General features: G+C 38.5%; 1 protein-coding gene across 1 annotated transcript in view; it reads left to right on the top strand.

The window, feature by feature from the left end:
- Positions 1-23,269, top strand: part of PARD3B (par-3 family cell polarity regulator beta) — a 1,353,776-nt gene that overhangs the window by 1,156,688 nt on the left and 173,819 nt on the right. Inside the window, exon 20 of the mRNA XM_043998182.1 lies at positions 2,103-2,405. Within this exon, the coding sequence (XP_043854117.1) occupies positions 2,103-2,405 (303 nt within the window). The remainder of the gene's footprint in view (positions 1-2,102; positions 2,406-23,269) is intronic.

Raw genomic sequence — 23,269 nt, 5'->3', positions numbered from 1 at the left:
CTTAATTCCAAATCCCTTGGAGAATGGAGTTATCTTTCACATATTTTCTTCTGCTCTCTAATTACTTACTTGTAGGGTTCATAGTCTGGCTCCTGCAAAAGAGAAAGGCAATAATTGCTACTGGTATTTTTCTTCTTTGTTGACTTGAGTAGGGAGGCTGGCTTAGCTCTAAACCCATTATCCTTCTTCCCCCCATTTCCCATCCTTACATACTTGGGGTTGGGGAAAGGAGAATCAGATTCCTCTTCTCTCAGGCACGGAAGCACCTTGAAAAGCTAGGTATTCTAAAGTGCCCCACAACTTTTATAGAAAGTTTGATGTTTGTTTTTTTTTAAGGAAATCCAATTCCAATGTGTAAAAAAATGCCTATGGTTTTTAGAAAGGGAACAAAAGACAACATTATGATTTCACAGATAGGAAGCAAAGTACACCTTCAAAATAAATGTTAAAAAACAACGTGAAAAACCCACCCATGACATATCTTTTGGTCTGCAAAGCTTTCTTATACCTCATTGACTTTAAGCTTCCAAAGTATGCCATCTTTTTACCCATTTTCTCTAGGATGTATTGTACTTTCTGTCTTTGGTCTTTTCTTCCACTATAACAAATATCATCAATCTCTTTCCAACCCTTTACAAAAAATACTTTACTTTTACAAAAATGAATACCTTACCCTGCTTTCTTCTTGATGCTGCTCACCTCAAGTCATCAACATTATTATCATTCAATAATATGCTAAGGAACTTTTCTATTTTAACAAGTAACCAAAAAATTAAGATACCTTCTAGTTTTAGGATAAAGTAAAGCTGCAGATGGATTTGAAATTCTTCTAAAATTTTTTCTCTTTCCTTATTCCCAATAGATTATACAATGGCACCGATTAGTAGCAGCATTTTGAAATACCACTTAAGGCTTTATCACAGTGGAGTCCTGCCATTAATAGTCTTTAATTCACTTATATGTGCCAATTCATCTCTGTCAGGACTCCTATTAATTTCCTCCCGGGTTTTACTTCTGTCCCCTAGCCCCTATATAATGAGACACCGTGCTCCCCATTTATGTAACCAAAAAAAATTTAAAATCTCTTGTAAATGACTTCTGAGTTCTACTGCTTTTAGTGACCAGGCTGCCTCCCCACTTCCTCTTCATGTTTAATTCATCCTCTCTGCAAGCTCATGTTCTTTAGAAGAACTACAGTAACCGATCAAGCAGCCAAATGGTGAACTCATAGGAAAAGTGTGGGAATTCAGGTTAACTGTGTTAACCTTTGGACCCGTGTTGAGGAATACTTTTCAGATTATTGTACCCAAGGCACACTCTTCACACAAACACAACCAACATTGACTGAATGTGTAGTAAAGAAACCCACCTCTTAATCTTCAATTATCCCTCTTATAAATGGGCAAGATATCACAATACCCATATCATCATCATAACAAAAGAAGCTAAGGAGTACAGTAGATAGACATGAAATCAAGAAGACTTGAATTCAAATCTGGCCACTATCTAACTATGTAACCCTACATAGATCATTTAACTTCTGTCTCAGTTTCCTTATATATAAAATGGGGTTAATAATAGCAAATACCGGGGGCAGCTAGGTGGCACAGTGGATAAAGCACCAGCCCTGGATTCAGGAGTGCCTGAGTTCAAATCTGGCCTCAGACACTTGACACTTACTAGCTGTGTGACCCTGGGCAAGTCACTTAACCCCCAATGCCCCACAAAAAAAAAAAAGTGTAAAAAAAAAAATAGCAAATACCTTCCAGGGTTGATACAAGGATATCCTGATAAAAATCTTTATCAAGCACTTTGAAAACCTTAAAGTCCTATATTCATGCTAGGTATTATTATCATTATTACATTATCATAAACTGGAAGACCCTGCAATAAACGCAGGGGAGAGCTATCAAATCAATCCCATGGGTTTACTGCCCCACCGGCAATTTCTGTTGATGGATGATCCGGAATGAACAGAAAGGTAACAAATGGAGAAACTAAGAGAATTAGAACATATTTTAGGTCATCTTTTTTTCTGTGCTGTTATAAAATTATTGCTGTTGGGTAATCACATCTCTGTTATCTTACTCTGCACTTTTCAGAATTGGAGCAAAACACCAGGAGCTACGAGAAAAGCAGACAAGAGGGCTTATTGATTATTCCACTGGCCTCATAGGACCTCTTCATGATATGGATGATGATGAAACAGATCCCAATTATGCCCGAGTGAACCATTTCCAGGATACTTACGTACCAGCTGGTGTCTACGGGTCATCATCACCACCAAGGGTCGGGGCACTGGGCTACCCACGGGATGTCCCCTCACTCTCTCCAGAGAAGGATCACTTGGAGGGGCTTTATGCAAAGATCAACAAGCCTTACCATCCTCACGCTCTTGCTGACAGGTAATGAAACCTTGTGTAAGATGAAGGTAGTCCTTATTCAGCAGGGTCACAAATGGGCTGTCTGATGTTCAGTGAGAGCAAGAATTGGACTTACTGATGTGGAATTCTCAAAACAAAACAAAAACAAAAACCCTTTAGTTTCCTGAAAGTGATATACACAGCGGCTACTCTAGACAAGGGCTGTGTTTTGACTTAACTTGAAGCTGTCAACCATCCAAAAATAAAGCTAACAAATAATAGTAATAAGGCACCATGAATAGACAATAGATGAATTCAGAGAGCAAAGTCCCTGTTGCAAAGAGCTGACAATTTATGCAAGAATATTATGACAGAGCTGATAATGACAAACGTTCAAAGAGCATTGAGTTTTTTTTTTTCCTCTCAAGAGCCTTACAGTGAAGAGTTTAGACTGAGAGAAGGTGGCACGAAATCTGGAGCAGGCAAATTAAACACAATGAATGAATGAAAATGGAAAACCATTCATTGCAAAGAAGTGAAAGTGAAAGGGGATATTATTAAAGATTCTAAAGCATTATAACAGAGCAGATCAGAGGGCAGTGGAGGAGCAGTAAGGGAACTTTGGAAACAAACAAACAAAAATCTATGAATTTCATCCACAGTAAGAACAAAACCTGAAACACTTATGCATGGATAATCAAAGATATGAAAGCAAATTAATCTTGGTCATAGAATAGGATGATGAAACCAAAGGTCATTGCTTTTAGGAACTAAGGATGTGTGCTTGACAGAGAGTAGAATGAAATGAAATTCATTGTCATAGGTAGGGCTGATCCAAGAAATATTAATCAATCCACATTGTAGGTGGGGCCCCTGAATTTGCACGCACACCAAATGGATGGACAAACCTTCATTCCAGTGCAATCTAGGAAGAGAAAAGGCAGGGTAGGTGGTAGCCCCAAAGAGCAGGCTCTTACTCCAGAGCAAAAAAAAAAAAAAAAAAAGCCTTGTTTTCCAGATTTCTTTTGGTCCTGACAACCACCCAGTGCCCATTAGTAACCAGCTTTTGTGTGATAGCATGATATATTGCATATGTTTACAGTTTACATTTCCCCAGCTGTGTGATATTATGCACTTTCAATTAGGTTGGGGAGAGGAAGGGAAATCATGGCATTTTTATGCAGACTGTAAAGTGTAGCTTCACAAGACTGATTACCTTTCAGAGTCTTTCCAATAACCAAGTGGGAAGGAAGGAGCAATTTTTAATCCTTACTGTCAAGCTTCCAGGTTGATAGGATTAAAGAAAGATGGTCAAGTTTTTCTTTGAGGTAAAAAGAAAATAGAAATTCCCGGGACTCAGTGATTCAGTCATTAAAACTAGGCTGCTAAGTCATAGCCACCCCTTGAATCGCATGTTAAGAGAAAACCATTTTTATTCTCAAGCCATAATAACAAATGATATTGTATAAATACTAGACACAAGAGGGTTCTGGCTGGGGCTGTGGTCCTTAGAATCCTTCCTAAACTCAAAGAGGTCACTCCCAAACTGCATAGAGCCACTGAGAGTACTGAAAGTACACCCTGCCAGAGAATTGGCGAGTCAGCACACCCATTAACTAGTAGTCACTGAGTTAGCAGGTCAACTGTGATTGTTTTTCATCTTTCTCATGTTTCTGGAACTTCTTCTGAAGTTACTTGAAGGTAATTTGAATTTCATTTTTATTGTCAAACTTTTGAGTTAACGCAAAACTCATCTTCTTCAATACCTTTATTCTCCCAATGAGGCAAATCACAGATCCAAAGACTCTTCATTTCAGGTGATCCAAAAAGCAAACTAATCATGGTGGCATAGTGAATGTCAGTGGGCATTGTTGCTAATGAAAATTTGCATATGAAAAGTAATATAAAAGACATCACCAGGGAAAGGTATGATGGGAAAAAGAGGTGGGCTGGTTATGAATTTTTTCTGGTACCCACAAGATGTTCAGACGTGTAAGTGAAAGCTTCCAGCACTCTAGGTATCACTTCTATGAAGGACTTATGGGAGGACATAGACAAGAATTATACAGCACAAGAAAATGTGAATAATCATAAAATTACTTTTTGTTTGTTTTATTGATGAATTTTGCTTTTATATTACAAACATTTCCACGTTACCCCTGCTGTTTGAGAGATTTCTTGTAACAAAGTAAAACAATTAAGCAAAACTAACAATAACAACCTCATCTGAAGGTGCTTGCCACCTTCTACATCTGTAGCAACCCCCCCAGCTTCTATTTTTAATTTTTTTTCAAATGAAGAGAAATCTGTTTTCTGTCCCTTCTACTTCCCACCCTGTTTCAGGGGAAGGAAGAAAAGAAAAATGCTTTTAACAGATATGCATAGTCAAGTAAACCAATTCCCTTGTTGTCTGGGTACAAAAATATCTGTCTCATTTTGCACCTTAAATCTATCACCTCTCTGTCAGGAGGTAAATAGTATGTTTCATCATCGATCCCTTGGTATCATGGATGGTCATTGTATTGATCATAGTTCTTACAGCTTACAAAGTGGTTTTGTCTTTATATAATGTCATTGTTATCACATAAGTTGTTGTGGTTCTTTCCTTCTTTATCAGTTTATAAAAGTCCTTAAAAATTGTCCAGCTTTATAATGGTGACATTATAAGTATAAATTGATCTTCTGATTCCACTTACTTCCCTCTACATCAGTACATATTAGGTCCTTCTATGTCTTTTTGAAATGATCTATTCTCTCATTTCTTACCACATAGTAGCATTCTGTCACATTCATGTATCTATTCAGCTACTTCTTATTTAAGGACATCCCTTTTGGTTTGTAATTTCTTTTTCAATGACAAAATGAGCTGCTATAGATGGTTTTTGTGAATATAGAAATTTTTCATTTCTTTGATCTTTTTCAAGTATAGGCTTCACAGTGATATAGCTGGGTCCAGGGGTCCATCAGAATTTTGAAAAATAATTTAAATTTGTATCCACTCAAGAAATACATATATATATATATATGTGTATATACATATGTATAAATACACACATACACACAAAAACATATATATATATTATATATATATATAAATACATCCTGCCTAACATGGATTACATACTTGTCTTGATTTGCACTATTTTAAAAAACTAAAACTAAAACCACTTTAGATAGAGATTAAGATTACATTACATAGTGAACATAGCATCATAGCATTCAGAACTAGCTTTAAATCAATCTGACCCCTTCTCTTTTCACAAACAAGTAAACTGAGTCCTAGAGAAGATGTGACTTGGTCAAGATCACTAGATTCCCAAAATGTTTATTATAATTATACTTAAAGTCTGACTTTACTTTGCTTGGATCCTAATCATTTATTTTTTAAAATCATTTTGTATCCACTCTTTACTCTGGAAGCCTTTCAGTGGCATTTAGCAAAAAAAAAAACACAAAACAACCCAATAAACTCTAACTTGACTTGGCCATGACTGAATGAATCTAGAAAGGCTGAGTCAGCAAAAAGGATACACTCAGGAGGAATTGGAGAGGAGGCAGATACTAGAAGGAAGCTGCTAGTAAGAGTACAGAACTGTCACAACTATACCCTGACAGGCTCCATAAGCTACAGAATGGAAACCAAGGGGCAATTAGTTCTAAATCCACTCTTGCCACGTATGTGCAATGTGACTCAATGCAGTTATATAATTTACTTGTCTACCTGATTACTGTAAAGTTAATATACCAAAGAGGTGTTTCTCCTACAGATCTAACCCATGGAAAAGTAATTGAGTCAAAGAAAGTTCACCCTGGCTCAGTTAGAAACTGACTTGTCAGTTATAGGGCAGCTAGGTAGCAGTGGATAGAGTGCCAGGTTTGGAGTCAGGAAGACCTGAGTTCAAATCTAACCTCAGACACTTGCTAACAGTGTGACTCCGGACAAGTTACTTAACTCTATTTGCCTCAGTTCCTCATCTGCAAAATGAACTGGAGAAGGAAATGTCAAACCACTCTAGTATCTTGGCCAAGAAAACCCCAAATGAGGTCATGAAGAATTGGACACAACTAATCGCTTAAACAACAAATATACAAAGTACTGACCAAATCATGTTTCCTAAAATTTTACAATATACAGCAATAATATAAGAATAAAATATAAAGACAGATATAATACAAAAATATGATTCATTTATAATATAGCTATTAATGCTGTCCCCCAACTATATAGTGTTTACTATATAGTAATATACTCTGTGTTTTGAATGAGTGAGGAAGAGCCAGAAATAAGGTAGATAAGGTTTTTTAAAAATCACAGAATTGTAGAGTTATATGAATTATACTGAGGAATCTCCTCTGTCATGTCTTACCAATGGTCATTTAATCTCATTGTGAGTCATTCCAGTGATGGAGAACTCACTACCTTGTGAAGCATTGTAGTCTATTTTTGAATGGTTTTAGCTGCCAAAAAAGCAAAAATACCCCAAAAAACAAAAACAAAAAAAGTCTGTCCTTATACAAGGATTCTTAACCTGGGGCCTGTGAAATTTTGGTTTTCTTTTTCTAATATATTAATAACTATCTCAATATAATGCATTTCTTTCACAATCCTATGCATTTTATTTCATGCATTTAAAAACATTCTCGGGGCAGCTAGGTGGCACAGAGGATAAAGCACCAGCCCTGGATTCAGGAGGATCTGAGTTCAAATCCAGCCTCAAACACTTGACACTTACTAGCTGTGTGAGCCTGGGCAAGTCACTTAAGCCTTCATTGCCTCGCCAAAACAAAACAAAACAAAAAACCAAAAATCAACCATTGTCCATAGGAGTCCCTGAATTTCCCCAGACTTTCAAAGGGGTGCATGGAACAAAAATCCCTAAGAACCCTTGCCTGTATTGAGAGAATGTCTTTCTCTCTTTACCTTTTACTTGTGGATCCTTCTTATAGCATCTAGAACAACATAAAAGAAATCTAATCGCTCTTCCATATGACAGCTTCATAAATATTTAAAAACAAATGCCCCATCACTTCAGTTTAACAAACACTTATTAAGGTCAGTATTAGATGCTGAGGATACAAAAACAAAAATAAAGCAATGCCTTCCCTCATGGAGCTTGGTGACTACTAGAGAGAACATGATATGTACGCAAAAGAAGCAAGTCCTAAGGTAATTCATTAGAGGAGAGATCATTGACTCTGTGGGGAGGAAGAGTAGGGCTTAGCACCAATACTATGGCCTTGGAGGCTGAGGCTGTGAGAAGAGACCTCTGGGAGCTTCTTAAAAGCTCCTGGAGGCAGACTCCTTGCTGAGGGTGTGCACAGTCAGCTCCTGTTTGAAGAAGCACAAATTCTGAAGGAAAGGACCCCTCTGCTTCACTCTTCTGACTGACTCAAGGCCACAGCATTTCCATTGCATGCTAAACTCTGCTGCCAACTTAAACTTCTTCCTTCTCTTTTGGATCCATTGGCTCAGAAACCTGGTATCCCTGGTAACTGAGCCCGTATTCCACATGGCCGGCTTGATGCTTCTGGCCTCTCCCTGAGTAAAAACACAAATTTTAATCCTATTACTCAGCTTGAGAAATCCTACCAGGTTCCTGTAGATGACCCCCAATCCAAACAGATTGCATCCTTGGCGCCACCCAGGAGCATCGTTAAGGGGCATTATCCTTGTACAGGTGAAAATGTTGTAGAGAATTCTTTTTTCACCACATAGAAAAAATAATCCCCCCCATAAAAAATATCTGGAGGTGGGGGGAGGGTTGAAACAACCACCCCGGGCATGAAAGAAGGCTTCATAGAGGAGGTTAAAGAGAATTGAGCTCAGAGGCAGAGTTGAAGAGAATTGGACTCAGCATGAGAGAGAAATTGGGCGAGTACATGGGGATGGGAGAGGAAATTTTAAATTTGGGTAACTGATAGTAGTCCAAATTGTCAGTAACCTAGAACACATGAATGGTAGTGATATGAAATAAAGCTGGAAAGGTAGATCTAAGCTTGATTATGAAGGGCCCTCAATACCAAGAGGAATAATTTATCTTTTATTCTAGGGAGAATAGGGAGCCACTGGAGGTTTGAGGAATAGAGGAATGAAATCTACGTAGCTGCTATTTAGTAATCCGTGATACATTACATTGCTTCTCATCGTATGTGTTTGTGAAATTCAGGAATCAGTTCTATGTGCTACATGAGGAAGAAAGAGATAAATCCCACAGATCTCTTTGGTCACATGATCACACAGTCCAGTCAGTGTCCAGTGAGCTCAGTTGATTAAAGTATGGTTCTGATGAAACAAGGTCATAGGGTTATCCCAAATGTTGTTGTTTTTGTTGTTGAGTCACTTCAGTCATATCCACTCTTCATGAGCCCATTTGGGGTTTTCTTGGCAAAGATCCTGGAGTGGTTTGTCATTTCCCTCCTCAGCTCATTTTACAGATGAGAAACTGAGGCAAACAGGGGTAAGTAACTTGTCCTGGGCCATACAGCTAAAAAGTGTCCAGGGCTGGATTTGAACTTGAGTTCTACAGAGTTAGGACTTCCTGTCTTCAAGTCCCAAACTCTACCCACTATACCACCTAGCCAACTCTTTATAATTCAGAATACATTCCCAACTGCTGGTGTTTTGATATCATTATCTACATGTATGAAATAAAGGCTATTGTGCATAGGAAGCTGTTGAGCAACTAGGTAGAACAGTGGATAGAGTGCTGCTCCTAAAATCAGGAAGACTTGAGTTTGTATCCAGTCTCAGACACTTACTTGTTGTGTAGCCTTAGGCAAGTCACTTACCTCTATTTGCCTCAGTTCCTCAACTGTAAAATGAGCTGGAGAAGGAAATGGCAAACCATGCCAGTATCTCTGACAAGAAAACCCCAAATAGGGTCACGAAGAATTGGACACGACTGAACAAGAACAAGCAAAGGAATCTACTTTTGTTGCCTTTACTTCATAAATAATAATCCACAGTTAAATGACCCTAGAATTCTTTGCTTCCCAAAGGCTAAAAGTCTATGCTACCATATTTCCTGGATTTCTAAGAGTTTAAGACTTGATTGGATGATGTTTATCAAGAAGGTAAATTAAGGGGGCACCTAGGTGGTGCAGTGGATAAAGCACCAGCCCTGGATTCAGGAGGACCTGAGTTCAAATCTGGCCTCAGACACTTGACACTTACTAGCTGTGTGACCCTGGGCAAGTCACTTAACCCTCATTGCCCTGCACAAAAAAAGAAGAAGAAGAATAAGAAGGTAAATTATTTTCCCATGATAACTGGAAGATTTTTTAGGAATATCAGACTACTTTCTTCATCCACTCCCTCTCCCCCCAAAAATATAGAAGATATAAACGAACTCTTCAAGTCACTAGGCAACCAGATATCCAAGTTCCATATCAGGTCCAATCATGGTTTAGAGAAGTTCTTTTTTTAGCTCAGAGATAAAACATTTCATTTCACTAACTTCTTTTTTTGGGGGGGGTTTAAGTGATTTGCCCAGGGTCACACTGCTAGCAACTGTCAAGTGTCTGAGGTCAGATTTGAACTCAGGTCCTCCTGAATCTAAAGTTGCTGCTTTATCCACTATGCCACTTCATTGCCCCCATTTCACTAACTTCTAATAAGATGCTCTGACTATAAGCAACTGGAAACTATTCATTTTTCTAGTTTTTAGAAACCCTGAAAATTAATGGTCAAGGAAATCCTGGGCTAAAGGTGGTGATGTAAAGCAGAAGTGTTAAAAGGAAAGCTTTGGGATGAGGTGTTAATCATACAGGAAAATTCAGGTGTGAACACCCCTTCTGTTCTTGGGGAAAAACAGAATCGCTGATATTTCTTCACCAAAAAAAATTGTGTTTATTTCCCAGGTTAAGCGTTTCATTTAACAGTAGGTCTGTCATGTAATCTAGCATTCTGGGTTCTATGTTTGGCCCAATCCCTTTCCCCATTAGACACCCCCTCCAGCCTTCTCCCTTGAGTTATCACATCCTCACTGCTCTCTCCCTCTCCCTCCTCCTCCTCTCTCTCTCCTGTGATTTTTCCATGTTAATTTTATTTCAGATTAATGACTTTTGAGCTCTCACCTCTGACTCATGACGTAGCCTTCAGGGAGTTGAACAGTGAATAAAGTAAATGACTTAGAGATGTGTGGGTTGTTGTTTGTTTGCTTGTTTTTTCAGTTTCAACAAACAGAATGGGGATGAACTCACTTCAGTCTGGGAATCCCAGTAATAAGTGTCATTACCATGGAGAATTAAAATTCATCAGTTGAACCAAGCAATCACGGAATTTTTTTTGTCAAAGAATGTATTATCATCAATTTTTCAAATGACTTTTAAACAATAATGAGAATCCTCTTAATGAAAGAATCTCCATGGCTAGATAAGTGCTAATAATAACTGATATACCATTAACTGTACTTTCCTCACATCTCTTCCTCCTAAAACTTGATATTCTCATTAATTTTTCCCCTCCTCTGGGATCCCCACTCATGGGATTATACAAATTCTCTTTCCTTACCCTAGCAGTTTACAGTGATACCAAGTACAGTCCCTCTTTCCCTTTGCAGCTTACATAGGAGATAAGACATGAAGTAATTGGTGGGTGCCCAGAGATGATAAATTGCCACACCAATCCCCTTTGCCCTGGCCACCCATTAGGAAGGGTGGGAAGAAAGTGTGCCACGCTGGGTCACCCTGATTTGTTTCAACTACTATTTATACAGATACTAAAGTCTAATAACTAGTCCATAGCTTGTGTTTATATGTGTTTCCCTGTTCAGAGAAGCTGAAAGTACTTTAGCAAACATTCATCTCATTAATCCCCATGACAGGGGAGGTAAAAGGAGGGGCAAGGGAGGGCTTTATTATTATCACCCTTTTGACATATTGGGAGCTAGGGGCAAACACATAAGATGGAAATGGAACAGGTGAAAGACTCTAGAACACATCCTACTGGCCCTGCCTCCCAGGATGGGACTGAGATTATGAAGGGTTAATCATAATGATGTGCTGTCCTTCCCATCAGGAGGACTGTGAGGTGTCAGCCCCACCATCAGAAGGAGGTGGAGAGCAAGTTCAAGTGATGCTTCTGCCTCTCCCTACCTGTGGAATCTTGGGAAAACCTTTGGACTTCTTTTTCCTGCAGTTTTCTCATCTGTCAAGCTTAAGTATTGGACTTCAGGACTTTCCAATTCCTTCCAGTCCTCTTTATGTCATCCTATAAGTCTGTGGCATATGCTTTGAGTTGTTTCATTTTTTTTAAATTTTCACTCAACCTTTTTTGTGACCTGTGGTTTTCTTAAGTATACCGGGCCATGCCACATACCTTTTCATTATAGTCTTTGCCTGCATTAGGAATTGATTCCAGAGGGCCCTTCTTATAATTTCTCCATTTAATGCAATGTGTAATCAAAAACAGGTCACTGTTAGGTCAGTTCTTCCCCCCATATGTATCTTTTCAAATAATAAATAATCAGGAGAATCAGAAAGGGGCATTGAAAAGATAGCTGTTATGCTAGCCCTCATAAATAACCAATTGCCTAATAGACATTTTAATATTTATATGCTATGGAATTCCTTTGCCCTCCCCTTGGAGATCTGGCTTACAAGTGATATGAAAAGTATCCAGAAATAGAATGTAAATGCTACCATTTTGCATTAGGTTTTTAATCCGTCCTAGAGAACACATCCTAGCTTCCCTCAAGTTGGTAATACTTCAGTCCCTTCCTGTCTAAATGACACTGATCTATTTGATTTAAATGGGAAGGTATGAAGAAGAATCAGACAGAATAAGGAGGGTTATGGGGAGGGGTGATTGTTGGCATGAATGAAATCAGTACACCACTAACCATTTATAGGCTCAGAGGGTCATAGATCTAGGGCTGAATGTACCTTCAAAGACCATCTATTCCAACCCTCTCCTTTTATACATGAGGAATCTGAGGCCAGCCAAAGGTCAGGTAGTGTCAGCAGTGGGATTTGAATTCAGGACTTCTGACTTCAGAGCCAGTGCTGTCTCCTTTTTTGCCATTCAAATATTAAACCATACTAAAGATATTGCAAGGGGGATTCTCTTCTCAATATTAACATTACAAATATGGCAGCCAGTGTTAATATGAGTCATCTCTTGGGGCTCCTAAGTCATATGCCTTCTAATCCAAGCCCTGAGCCAGTAGACTGTTATTCTGTGCCCCTCTTTCTCTGCCTATCTCTACCATAAGCATTATGAAGCCAAGGCCCAGATCAGTTCTTACCTTAGGGGGAACCAACCCTGGCAAGTTCTATGTATACCCCTCAGAGTCTTTCCCCCTCCCACTCTGCCAATATGAATGTTTTTTTGGATAGTCCCACCAGGCATAGTATCTATGCTTGACTATGGGAGATGTTATCATTTCAGTATTAGCTCATGGCTTAGTGGGCCCCAGCAGTCAAGTAATGTTACAACTTTAGTCATTTCTTTCTATTATCTGTCCCCTTGAATCTTGGGCCATGTATTTTTCACAATCTAATTGTATTCCAGGTCTCTTTCCAGGAGAGAGGCAGATATTGATGACTTGACAAGGATCATATCCATAAGTTCATTTGTTTCTTCTATGATTGGCTTCCAAGAATGCCAAGAGGAATAGAAATGAATGCAAGTTCTTCTGAAATGAGGGACATGATAATCATTACTATGATTGTGACTATTATGATAGCATTCTTATAGTGCTTTAAGGTTTTTTTTGGTTTTGTTTTTTGGCAGGGCAATGGGACTTAAGTGACTTGCCCAAGGTCACACAGCTAGTAAGTGCCAAGTGTCTGAGGCCGGATTTGAACTCAGGAACTCCTGAATCCAGGGCCGGTGCTTTATCCACCGAGCCACCTAGCCGCCTGTGCTTTAAGTTTTTTAAAGTTTATACATATTATCTCATTTGATCCTCACAAAAGCCCTATGAAGTAAGGGCTATTATTGTCCCCCTTTTACATATGGGGAAACTGAGGCAAAGAGAGGTTAAGTGACTTGCCCATGCTCATACAGCTAATAAAGGTGTGAGGTCAGATTTGAACTTAGCTCCTCCTGACTCCAAGTCTAACATACTGCTTCATCTAGTGTTCCCTGTGATACCCCCCCCCCAAAATCAATACATGCTGATTTCCAGTCTTAGCCTAACATTTATAGAGTCCAATAGTTTATAACTTCCAAGTCTCAACATTGTGATGCACCAGCGAGCATAACACAGAGAAACTGATATTTTTTCTCTAACAATCTTCTCAACATCTAAATCTTGGAGTACCTGTCAAGATTCAGTCATAACCTTTATATTTTCTGCCAGATCATTTCTAATAAGAAAAGATTTTACCGGATCCACTTATAGCAGGTGAAGAGATAGGGATAGGAGACCGAACCAGTGGTTTCACTACTAATGGAAATTCTCATATGAGGAGGTACCCTCTTCAAATGTAAGTCAGCACCTTCTCTGCCTTAAGCGAGCTGTCTAGAGCATCAAGAGCTTAACTGACTTGCCGCAATCACACAGACAAGCATATTCCTAGCCCTGAGGCCAGCTATCTATCCACTATGCTATACCACATGACTGTAGGTGAAACAGGTCTGAAATTAACTTATCTCAAGGCATCTCTCAAAGGTTGGAGGAGAAGACTATGCATTAGGATTTTCCCAACGGCAAAGGTGACATGGAGGAAAAAGGCAAGAAAGCCACTAGCAAAAACCACATGTGACTTGCTCACATGGAATAGAATGTTTGGTTCATTCATAGGCAATTTTCAAGTATCGTTTTATTATTTCTACTCTCTAGAATGTCATTTTTTCTCTTTTTGCTGCTTCCTTACCCAAAGCCAGGTATATGATGCATACAGCTCAAGAAAGCTGGTTATTAAATTTTCATTGTGAGGATTTACACTTTGGAAAGGGACAAAAGCTACAAATGAAGGCTCGGTTTATCATTTTGTTCCTTGTTTAGACTTAAGAAAATGATGGCAAAAATAATATACATTGAACTTCAATCATATTATATAATCCTATAAATTGAATTTAAAATTAATCATCTATATTGAACTTAAAATTTTGTTGTATGTATGTTAATTTTTTCTGGAGAGCTGATGGTTAAATGCTTACCAGGACACTACTGCCCCCAACCCATCACTGAACCTAAGCCCCTTCACCAGAAGAGTATGAATGTGAATGAGAATAGAGAAGACACACAAAACTGGGAGGAACTTAGAGAGAATCAATCACCAGTAAGGGATACTAGGCCACCATTAGCTTCTGGACCTCCTGCTCTTCTGCCTTCTCTTTGTGCTTTTTCTTTCTCTCTTTTTCTTTCTCTTCCTCGTCATTTGATACATTCCCAAGCAAAGACATGAGTTGCAGTACTTGCATGCGCTGACACAACCTAATAATAACTTACCATTGTATAGCACGTTATGGTTTATGAAGTATCTTCCTAACAACAATCCTAGGAAGGGAGGAGCTCAAATTATATTCAACCCCATTTTATAGATAACGGAACTGAGGTCCAGAGAGAGAAAACCTACCTCTCCTTGAACAAAAACCACCTGCCTTCTCTCTGTCCTAGGTCCCCTGTTCCCTCTGAGCCCCATTAAATGACCAACAAGCTAATCCAACACATTTATTCAAATCCAGACATCAATGGCTAATACTGGCTTTAACTACAACTCTTCTCTGGTAAGCAACTGAAGCTTAATTACTCTTCAATGCCCTAACAAAACCATAAGTAATAAGAACATTTCAAGTAGGACCAAGAAAAATAACAGCTGACATTTATGTAGCACTTGACAATTTGCTATGGCTTCCATACACATGAACTCATTTTGTACTGAGGTAGGCAAATGACAATATTATTGTCCCCTCTTGGCTGATGAGGATTCTGAGACCCCTAGAGTTTAAGTGACTTGCCCAGAATCACACAGCTAAAGTCCAAGTCTAGTTATGTTCTTTCCAACACACTACAGAAGAAGAACCCAAATGCCATTGTATAAATGGCTACCAAGTCCACCTAGGCACAAATCATTATCTGCTTAAGCTTGGGACCAAAGTGGATCAATTTCCAAGGTAGAAGAAGTCGTGTTTCTGAGATATACTTTAGAAGCACTCAGGATTCTCCAGGCAGAAAGAGAGAAATGTGAGAATTATGGTATAATAAACTGCCGTCTTACCTTTATGCTGCAGTGATAGAAATTGTGTGAAAGCATACTTGGAATTCATGGATAAGAAACAGAATCGAACCAAAGGATTACAAAATGCCAAATTTGCTAGGAGCCTCAGATTGTTTATGTGCACGTTTGGTATAAAATTCTTTCATCAATCAGGTCATTCCTGTTTCTAATTAGAATCTTAATGCATTTGACACCTGCACATACATTCTCAGTCAAAACAGACTTTTGCTTTGCCTAGACACAGGATAACCAAAATGGAGATCGTAACCACTTGCATTCCAGCAATTCCCATGCTTGCTCCATCGAGAGCTGCCGTCCCTCGTCTCACAATATGATTCAAAGAATACTTTACTTATTTTCCCCTATTTTCACTTACAGTGCTGTAAAGCATCTTTAATGAGAAACCTTTCCATTTTGCTCATTCCAGAGGCATGGTTTTAGTAGATGACACAACATCATTTTAATCTATACATCTTTATTTATGTTTGCTCTCAGAATTTCTGCATTAGAAGCTAAGACAAATGTCCCCAATTACCATAATTTCCCCATATGTAACCTATACAATCCTAAAGAATATCACTACCACCAATCAAATTGATTACATATTCATATTCTGTTCCCTGAAGTTTGGTGTTGACTTGGATGTTTGCTGTCCAACAAATCACAGATGGGAGCCATTCACCGGCTTGGGGGTCAGAGCCCTCTATGTAGCATTATGAATCTACATGGAAATCCTCTGTGTTAAATTTTGCACTTGGACCTTGCCTTTAGTTGACACTTGTAAAATTGCCAGCAACAACTGACTTCCCTGGAGAGTGCAGTGATCAGGGGCCTGATTGGAGCACAAGTTATTTCAGCTGTAGTGGTCATCAGTTTGCTTCAAATGTCCCTGCTGGCCTCTTTGTTTGATTTGAACCGCCTCCTCTAATTGAAGTCAACCACAGATACAAAAGGGGTTTATTATTGGATCTTGCCCTTTCTGAGAGCTAGGATCATACCAAGAGATTCTTCCATGAATGGTTTTGATTTTGCTATGCCCTTAAACTTAAATAGTTTGAGAGATTAAACAGAAGCTCCACCATATGAGCACTCCCTGTTTGAACTCCACTCAGCAACAATTCAACATGCATTTATTAAGTATCTACTGTGTGCATGGCCCTGAGCTTGTCACTGGAACCCAATTGTATATATATATTTTGTTTGTTTGTTTGTTTGTTTGTTTTAGTGAGGCAATTGGGGTTAAGTGACTTGCCCAGGGTCACACAGCTAGTAAGTGTTAAGTGTGTGAGGCCAGATTTGAACTCAGCTACTCCTGACTCCAGGGCCAGTGCTCTATCCACTGTGCCACCTAGCTGCCCCAACCCAATTGTATATTAAGAAGATGAATACCTTCATGTATGTACTGTCATCATGCAGAAGAGTCACAATTTGGCTAGAAATGGGTTCTGGCCCCTTTAAAATAATATGCAGAAGAGTATGCGGGTTAACATTTCACTGCACATTAATTCTTTTTTTAAAAACTGTCATTTAATTTTAAATGCTAATATGCATATGGTTAATTAAGAAGCCAGAATTGGCTATAAGCTTGGTGAGCTCTTAGAGAAGGGAGAGGGAGATCATTACGCTTCTGCTCATGGATAGCTATTTGTGAACCAGCTGATAATGTGCAAAATTAAGATTTCGTAAGTGGCATTTTAAATGAATGGTTAATGGCTGAAGATTAATTAAACAGTCAGAGTTGCTCAGAAGAGAAGCTGTTAAAAATTGTGTTTATAGGCTAGTCACTTGCATGCTGAAACCAAAATCCTGATGGATGGTGGCATCTCTGGTTTTTAGGAGAGCATTTTAACTAAGGTCTTGAGTGAGAAAATCCACCTTTCTCCACATCGTGTACAGTAGTTACGGGGCCTCCTTTCAGAACAAAAACCGCAAAGGAGAAGGAGGTAGGAGGAAAAAGCTTTTTTTGGTTTTGTTTTTTTGTGAGGCAATTGGGGTTAAGTGACTTGCCCAGGGTCACACAGCTAGTAAGTGACCAGTGTCTGAGGTCAGGTTTGAACTCAGGTCCTCCTGACTCCAGGGCCAGTGCTCTATCCACTGTGCCATCTAGATGCCCCAGAAAAAGCTTTTACTGAAGGGATTTTCCCAGAAACCCCTCCCTCACATTTCATCATACCCAAAGATAGATAGATGGATGGATGGATGCATGGATGCATGGACATATATATAGACACACACATATAACACACATGCATACATACAACACATATGTTTGGGCATACATATAACACATATGCATTCTAAATATGTGCATATGTCTATGTAGACATATATGTATATGCATGTGTTTATACTGTGCATCTTTACAAAGAGGTAAAGATTCTATCATTTTCTGTCATTTGTAAGAGGGGAAAAAAAAAAACCTCTGTCAGGAATTCTTAGCCTGGAGTCTATAAGCTTTTTTTTTTAATATATATATATAGTGATAACTATATTTTAATATTTCTATAGATTTTATTTAATGCATTTAAAATATTATTCTAAGAGGAGTACATAAGTGTCACTAAACTGCAAAAGGGGTCCATGACTCAAAAAACACCAAGAACTGCTGTCAATTTCTTCTTTCAGATTAACTCAGCAAACATGCATTTTTTGAATATCTACTATGTGTAAGCATAAGACACTGTTCTAAGCATTGGGGTGGTTAAAAAGATAAATAAGACCCTAATTTGGAGAAGCTAGTAGTCTTTCCCCATAAGAATGACTATTTCCTTCCAAATGCCTGAAAATACTAACTCTCTTTTGGGGAAAATGTTCTTTTAATAGATCTGGTTGTACTACAAGATCCTTGAGGGAAGGGACTGTTTCTTACACATTTTCCTCTCTTTCATGATGCCTTGCACAAACTAGGCATTCAGTAAATGTTTGCTGAATGAATCATCTATAAATTAGTTTTCTCAAATTGGCTATTTCAGTATTATAGGCTCTTCTTAAGTGCCTATCTGGAAGTCGTGGTATATTTTCCTGTAAATTACATGGGAGTGAATTTTACTTATGCAAAACATCTCACAGCGTTCAATTAATTTTCTTCTTGAATTCATCTGACCTAGCCCTCAGCTTGAAGGCAATATGATATACTGGAAGCAATAGGCTCCATGAGAGTTGAATTCTAGTCCCCAGCACCACCACTTACTAGCTTCATGACCCTAGACAAGTAATTTAATAAAATCACAGTCTAAAATCTAGACAGAGCTTCAGAGGCAGTCTAGTCCAACCCTTAACTTAATGTGAATCCCTACCATGAGGTCCTCAACAAATAGTCATATAACCTCAACGTGAAGATTTCCAATGAGGAGGAACTCACTGCCTCCTAAGAGATAACCCATTCTAGCTAGAGAGAGCGCTAGCTATTAGGAAGGGTTTTACTTATATCAAAAGTAAACTTGTCTCTTGGAAACATCCACCCAATTGTTCCAATTCTGTCCTCTGCAATCAAGCAAAATAAGACTAATCTGCCTTCTGTGTCACAGGAAAACAACTATCACAGTCATCTTTTACCCAAACTGAACACCTCCAGTTGACTGACTTATCTTTGTATGGTATATTCTCCAGCTCTCTCACCATCTTTAGTGCCTTCTTGTTCTGAATATGCTAAAACTTTGTTAAGCGACTTGGCAAAGGTCACATTTTAGTTTTAGCCTTCTTTCTCTAAATCCAGTCTTCTTCCCCTATCACCATACCCTCCAAAAAGAGTTAAGGCCATCTCTGGCCTCTTTTTCTCTAGGCTAACTAGCTATAATAATAATTTAGTATTTATAACTGCACAACAGTGTGGACTTTTTATTATGTCCTATGATTACAAACCTTAAAGACTCAATATATGTTGGACAATGGCTGGGTGACACACTTAGACATATTCTTGAGCTTATATTTTGCCACAGCATTTCTCAAATCTCACTTCCAGCCTGTGGCTCTTCGTAAGTGCTTTTTCTTATGGCTGAAGTTTGGCCTAATATCACAGATTCTCACTAATAAACCACAGTGCTCAAGTTTTTTCAAGGCATCCAATATATATGAAAAGGTATTTAAATATATTTCAGGAGAACTCATTATTCATACTATTGTAAGCCTGGTTAAAATGGAAAATTATAAAGAAAGAGAAACCTAGTCTAAAACTAAGAGCGTTTGTTCAAAATTTTCTTTAATTCTACTGATCTTTTAAAAATGATATCTTCCACACTACAAAATATCATAAGAGTGTAAACTCTCTGAAGGCAGGGACTATCTTTCTTTTTATTAATTGTATCCCAAGTGCTTAGCACAGTGCCCAGCACATAGTAGGTATTTAATAAATGTTGATTGGATTGGATTGAGTTCCTGTCAGTTAAAATGGTTCTACTGAATAGACAGCATCAGGTCACTTTCCATTGTTACTTAAGTTACCGTATAGTTAAATATTGAATACATGCTTATCTGGCTTATGAGAGCCTTGTACTCCAGAGTACAACGGAACTATTATATCCCTCCATCTGGTCCCTCTACTTCTATTAATGCAGCCTAAAATCTCATTAGCTTTCCAGAAATTGCATGTGAAGTTCATGTTTGTAAAATCTTCCACACTACAAAATATCATAAGAGTGTAAGCTCCCTGAAGGCAGGAACTATCTTTCTTTTTATTAGTTGTATCCCAAGTGCTTAGCACAGTGCCCAGCACATAGTAGGTATTTAATAAATGTTGATTGGATTGGATTGAGTTCCTGTCAGTTAAAATGGTTCTACTGAATAGACAGCATCAGGTCACTTTCCATTGTTACTTAAGTTACCGTATAGTTAAATATTGAATACATGCTTATCTGAGAGAATAGATGATATGCCATCCAATATATATGAAAAGGTACTTAAATTTATTGCAGGAGAACTCATTATTCACACTATTGTAAGTCTGGTTAAAATGGAAAGTTACAAAGAAAGAGAAAACTAGTTTACAACTAGGAAATCTTTAGCTTTGAGGGTGGGAGCAATACAAAAACATCCTATTTGCGGGTGTCAGGTGGAGGCCAGAAAATTGTCAGTTTCTGAGTTTCTCTCATGTTGGGTAAGTGTGGATAAAAGCATTAATTGAGTGCTTGAGGCTGAAAGCTTGCCACCAACCAGGGGGCCTAAAGTGTTCTTGCTTTTTTTCCCAGGTAAAAAAAGAGAAAGAAGGAGGTTAGCCACACTGGATTCTCTGCATCACAAAGTAGCCTCCAACTGAGGGATGTGTTTATATGACAGGAGAGTTTGGGGAACAACATTAAATTAGCAGCAAGGCCAATCTTAATTGTTATTGATTGCAAAATACCCAAATTAGCAAGCAAATGCTGTCTCTTCCTGCTCACCTGAAGCATATTTTGTCATTTCTGCTAGATTTGGAGTCAGCACTGTCCCACATTATAGCGGCAGGGAGGGAGGTGACAGAGGAAGAGGAGGCAGCCTTGCTTCTCTGTATAAGGGAATAGAAGTTTTGGATGCACTTGGTGCTTTTTGCTTGAAGGGAGGATGTGTTGTTCTTTTCCTTATTTTCATTGTCAGAGCTGCTGCCTGAATCAGTGTGAATGGTTTGACCTCCTTGCTGCAGTTCGGGAGAAGTCTCTTGTACCTTAGCAACATATTCTGTCTCCACAGTTGAATGGGCAGAAATTTGAATTTTTTACCTCAAGCACCATTATCAGCCTGCCAAGGGAAGCTTTTTTTTTTATATCAATACAAATAACTAATCCATTATTTCCACCAAACCCCCATTCAATTAAGAGTCTAAATAGTTTTATTTATTTTTCCATTTTACTTAATGCTATTTCCAATGAAATGGCTGCATTTTGTCCTAATGCTTGTGGTTTGACTTTAATTAATTGCTGTAACAAAAGATAGCATCATAGTTTCTTTGCATCCTTAGCAAGCAAAAACTGTAAAAAATTTCCTATAACTTTTTGACATTTTAGATTAAATTCTATATTTTTGTGAAAGTGAAAGAAGTAGCTAAAAGCGTCCATAGTGAAAATGAAAAGGGGGGACAGTAGTGCTATAAATTATCGGTGGTTTAATCTGCTTGGCCTTTGGGGGGGGGTGTTGCGAGAAAATGAGGGTTAAGTGACTTGCCCAAGGTCACACAGCTAGTAAGTGTCAAGCGCCTAAGGTCAGATTTGAACTCAGGCCCTCCTGAATCCAGGACAGATGCTTTATCCATTGCACCACCTAGCTTCCCCCTGACAATCCTTTAGAAACATAAAGATAACTGTCATCTGACCCCACTTTCCCTCTACCTCATCCCACCCTTGCGTCTTCCCTTTTTAGCCTTATTTCCCCAGTCTTCTGCCTATCAATCACATAATTTCCAGGTTCATCACTACCCTCACTACCTTACTGTGGACCTTATCAGGTTTTTCTATGATGCCCTTAAAGGGAACTGAACACATTACTTCATATGTGGCCTGACCAGTGCAGAGTACAAGGGAACTATTATATCCCTCCATCTGGTCCCTCTACTTCTATTAATGCAGCCTAAAATCTCATTAGCTTTCCAGAAATTGCATCGCCCTATTGGTTCATATGCTTCTTTTGGCCAGCTTGAATTCCCAAGCCTCTTTCATGGGAACTTTTGGCAAACGTAGTCTCCCCTAACCTATACTTATAGAATGGATTTTTTAACCTGAGTTCAAGGTTTTTTCATTGATTCCAATTAAATTTCATATTGTTGTTTTTATCGCATAAAGAACGTTTTATATTCTGACTCTGCATTCCAACATATTAGATACCTCTCCCTGCTTTGTGTCACTTGCAAATTTAATAACTTCTTCTCCACCCAAATCATTGATAAAAATATAGAACAGGGTAAGATCATGGGCAGAACTCTGTTCCATACCAGTATAAACCTCCTCTATGTTAGACTCAACATCATAGAATTGTAGAGTTGGAAGAGATCTCAAATATCATGATGTCCAACTCTACCTCACTGCATGTATCCCCATGCATGTGACATCCCAAATTGGTGGTTGTTAGGCCTCTGCCTCATTCTACACTCTGAGGCCAATCAGGACAACCCTAATCCTTCATCTCTTCAGATATTTGATCGAAGACATCTATCTTGTGCCTTCTAAATATTTTCTTCTTCAGAAAAATATCCCCACATCCTTCAACTGATTGTGCCCCTTTAAACACATTTGAAATTTTGTCTATGAACTTCCTAAAATGTGATGCTTGAAATTAGACAAAAATCCCAGGTGTGTTCTGGGCACAGTAGAGTATTGAATGTGGTACCATCACCTCCTTTGGTCTAGAAACATATGGAATTTCTATTAATTAATTAATTTATTTATTTATTTATTTTTAGTGAGGCAATTGGGGTTAAGCAACTTGCCCAGGGTCACACAGCTAATAAGTGTTAAGTGTCTGAGGCCGGATTTGAACTCAAGTACTCCTGACTCCAGGGCCGGTGCTCTATCCACTGTGCCACCTAGCTGCCCCTAGAAACATATAGAATTTCTATTAATTTAGAAAGATTGCTTTAACTTTTTTGACCAACATATCACATTGATGATCCATATTGATTGATGTTGTACCATTATTAAAAGAAATTCACATTTGTGTAGTGCTTGCTTGAAAAACACTATCCTCTCAATAACCCTATGGAGTGGGTATTCAATCGTTTATTAAACAATAGCTATGTTCCAGGCACTGGGCTAAACTCTGGGGTTGCAAAGAAA

The sequence above is a fragment of the Dromiciops gliroides genome, chromosome 3 (assembly GCF_019393635.1).
Source record: "Dromiciops gliroides isolate mDroGli1 chromosome 3, mDroGli1.pri, whole genome shotgun sequence".
Lineage (NCBI taxonomy): Eukaryota > Metazoa > Chordata > Mammalia > Microbiotheria > Microbiotheriidae > Dromiciops > Dromiciops gliroides.
The sequence above is the reverse complement of the archived record's forward strand: the minus strand, read 5'-3'. Positions and strand labels throughout refer to the sequence as shown.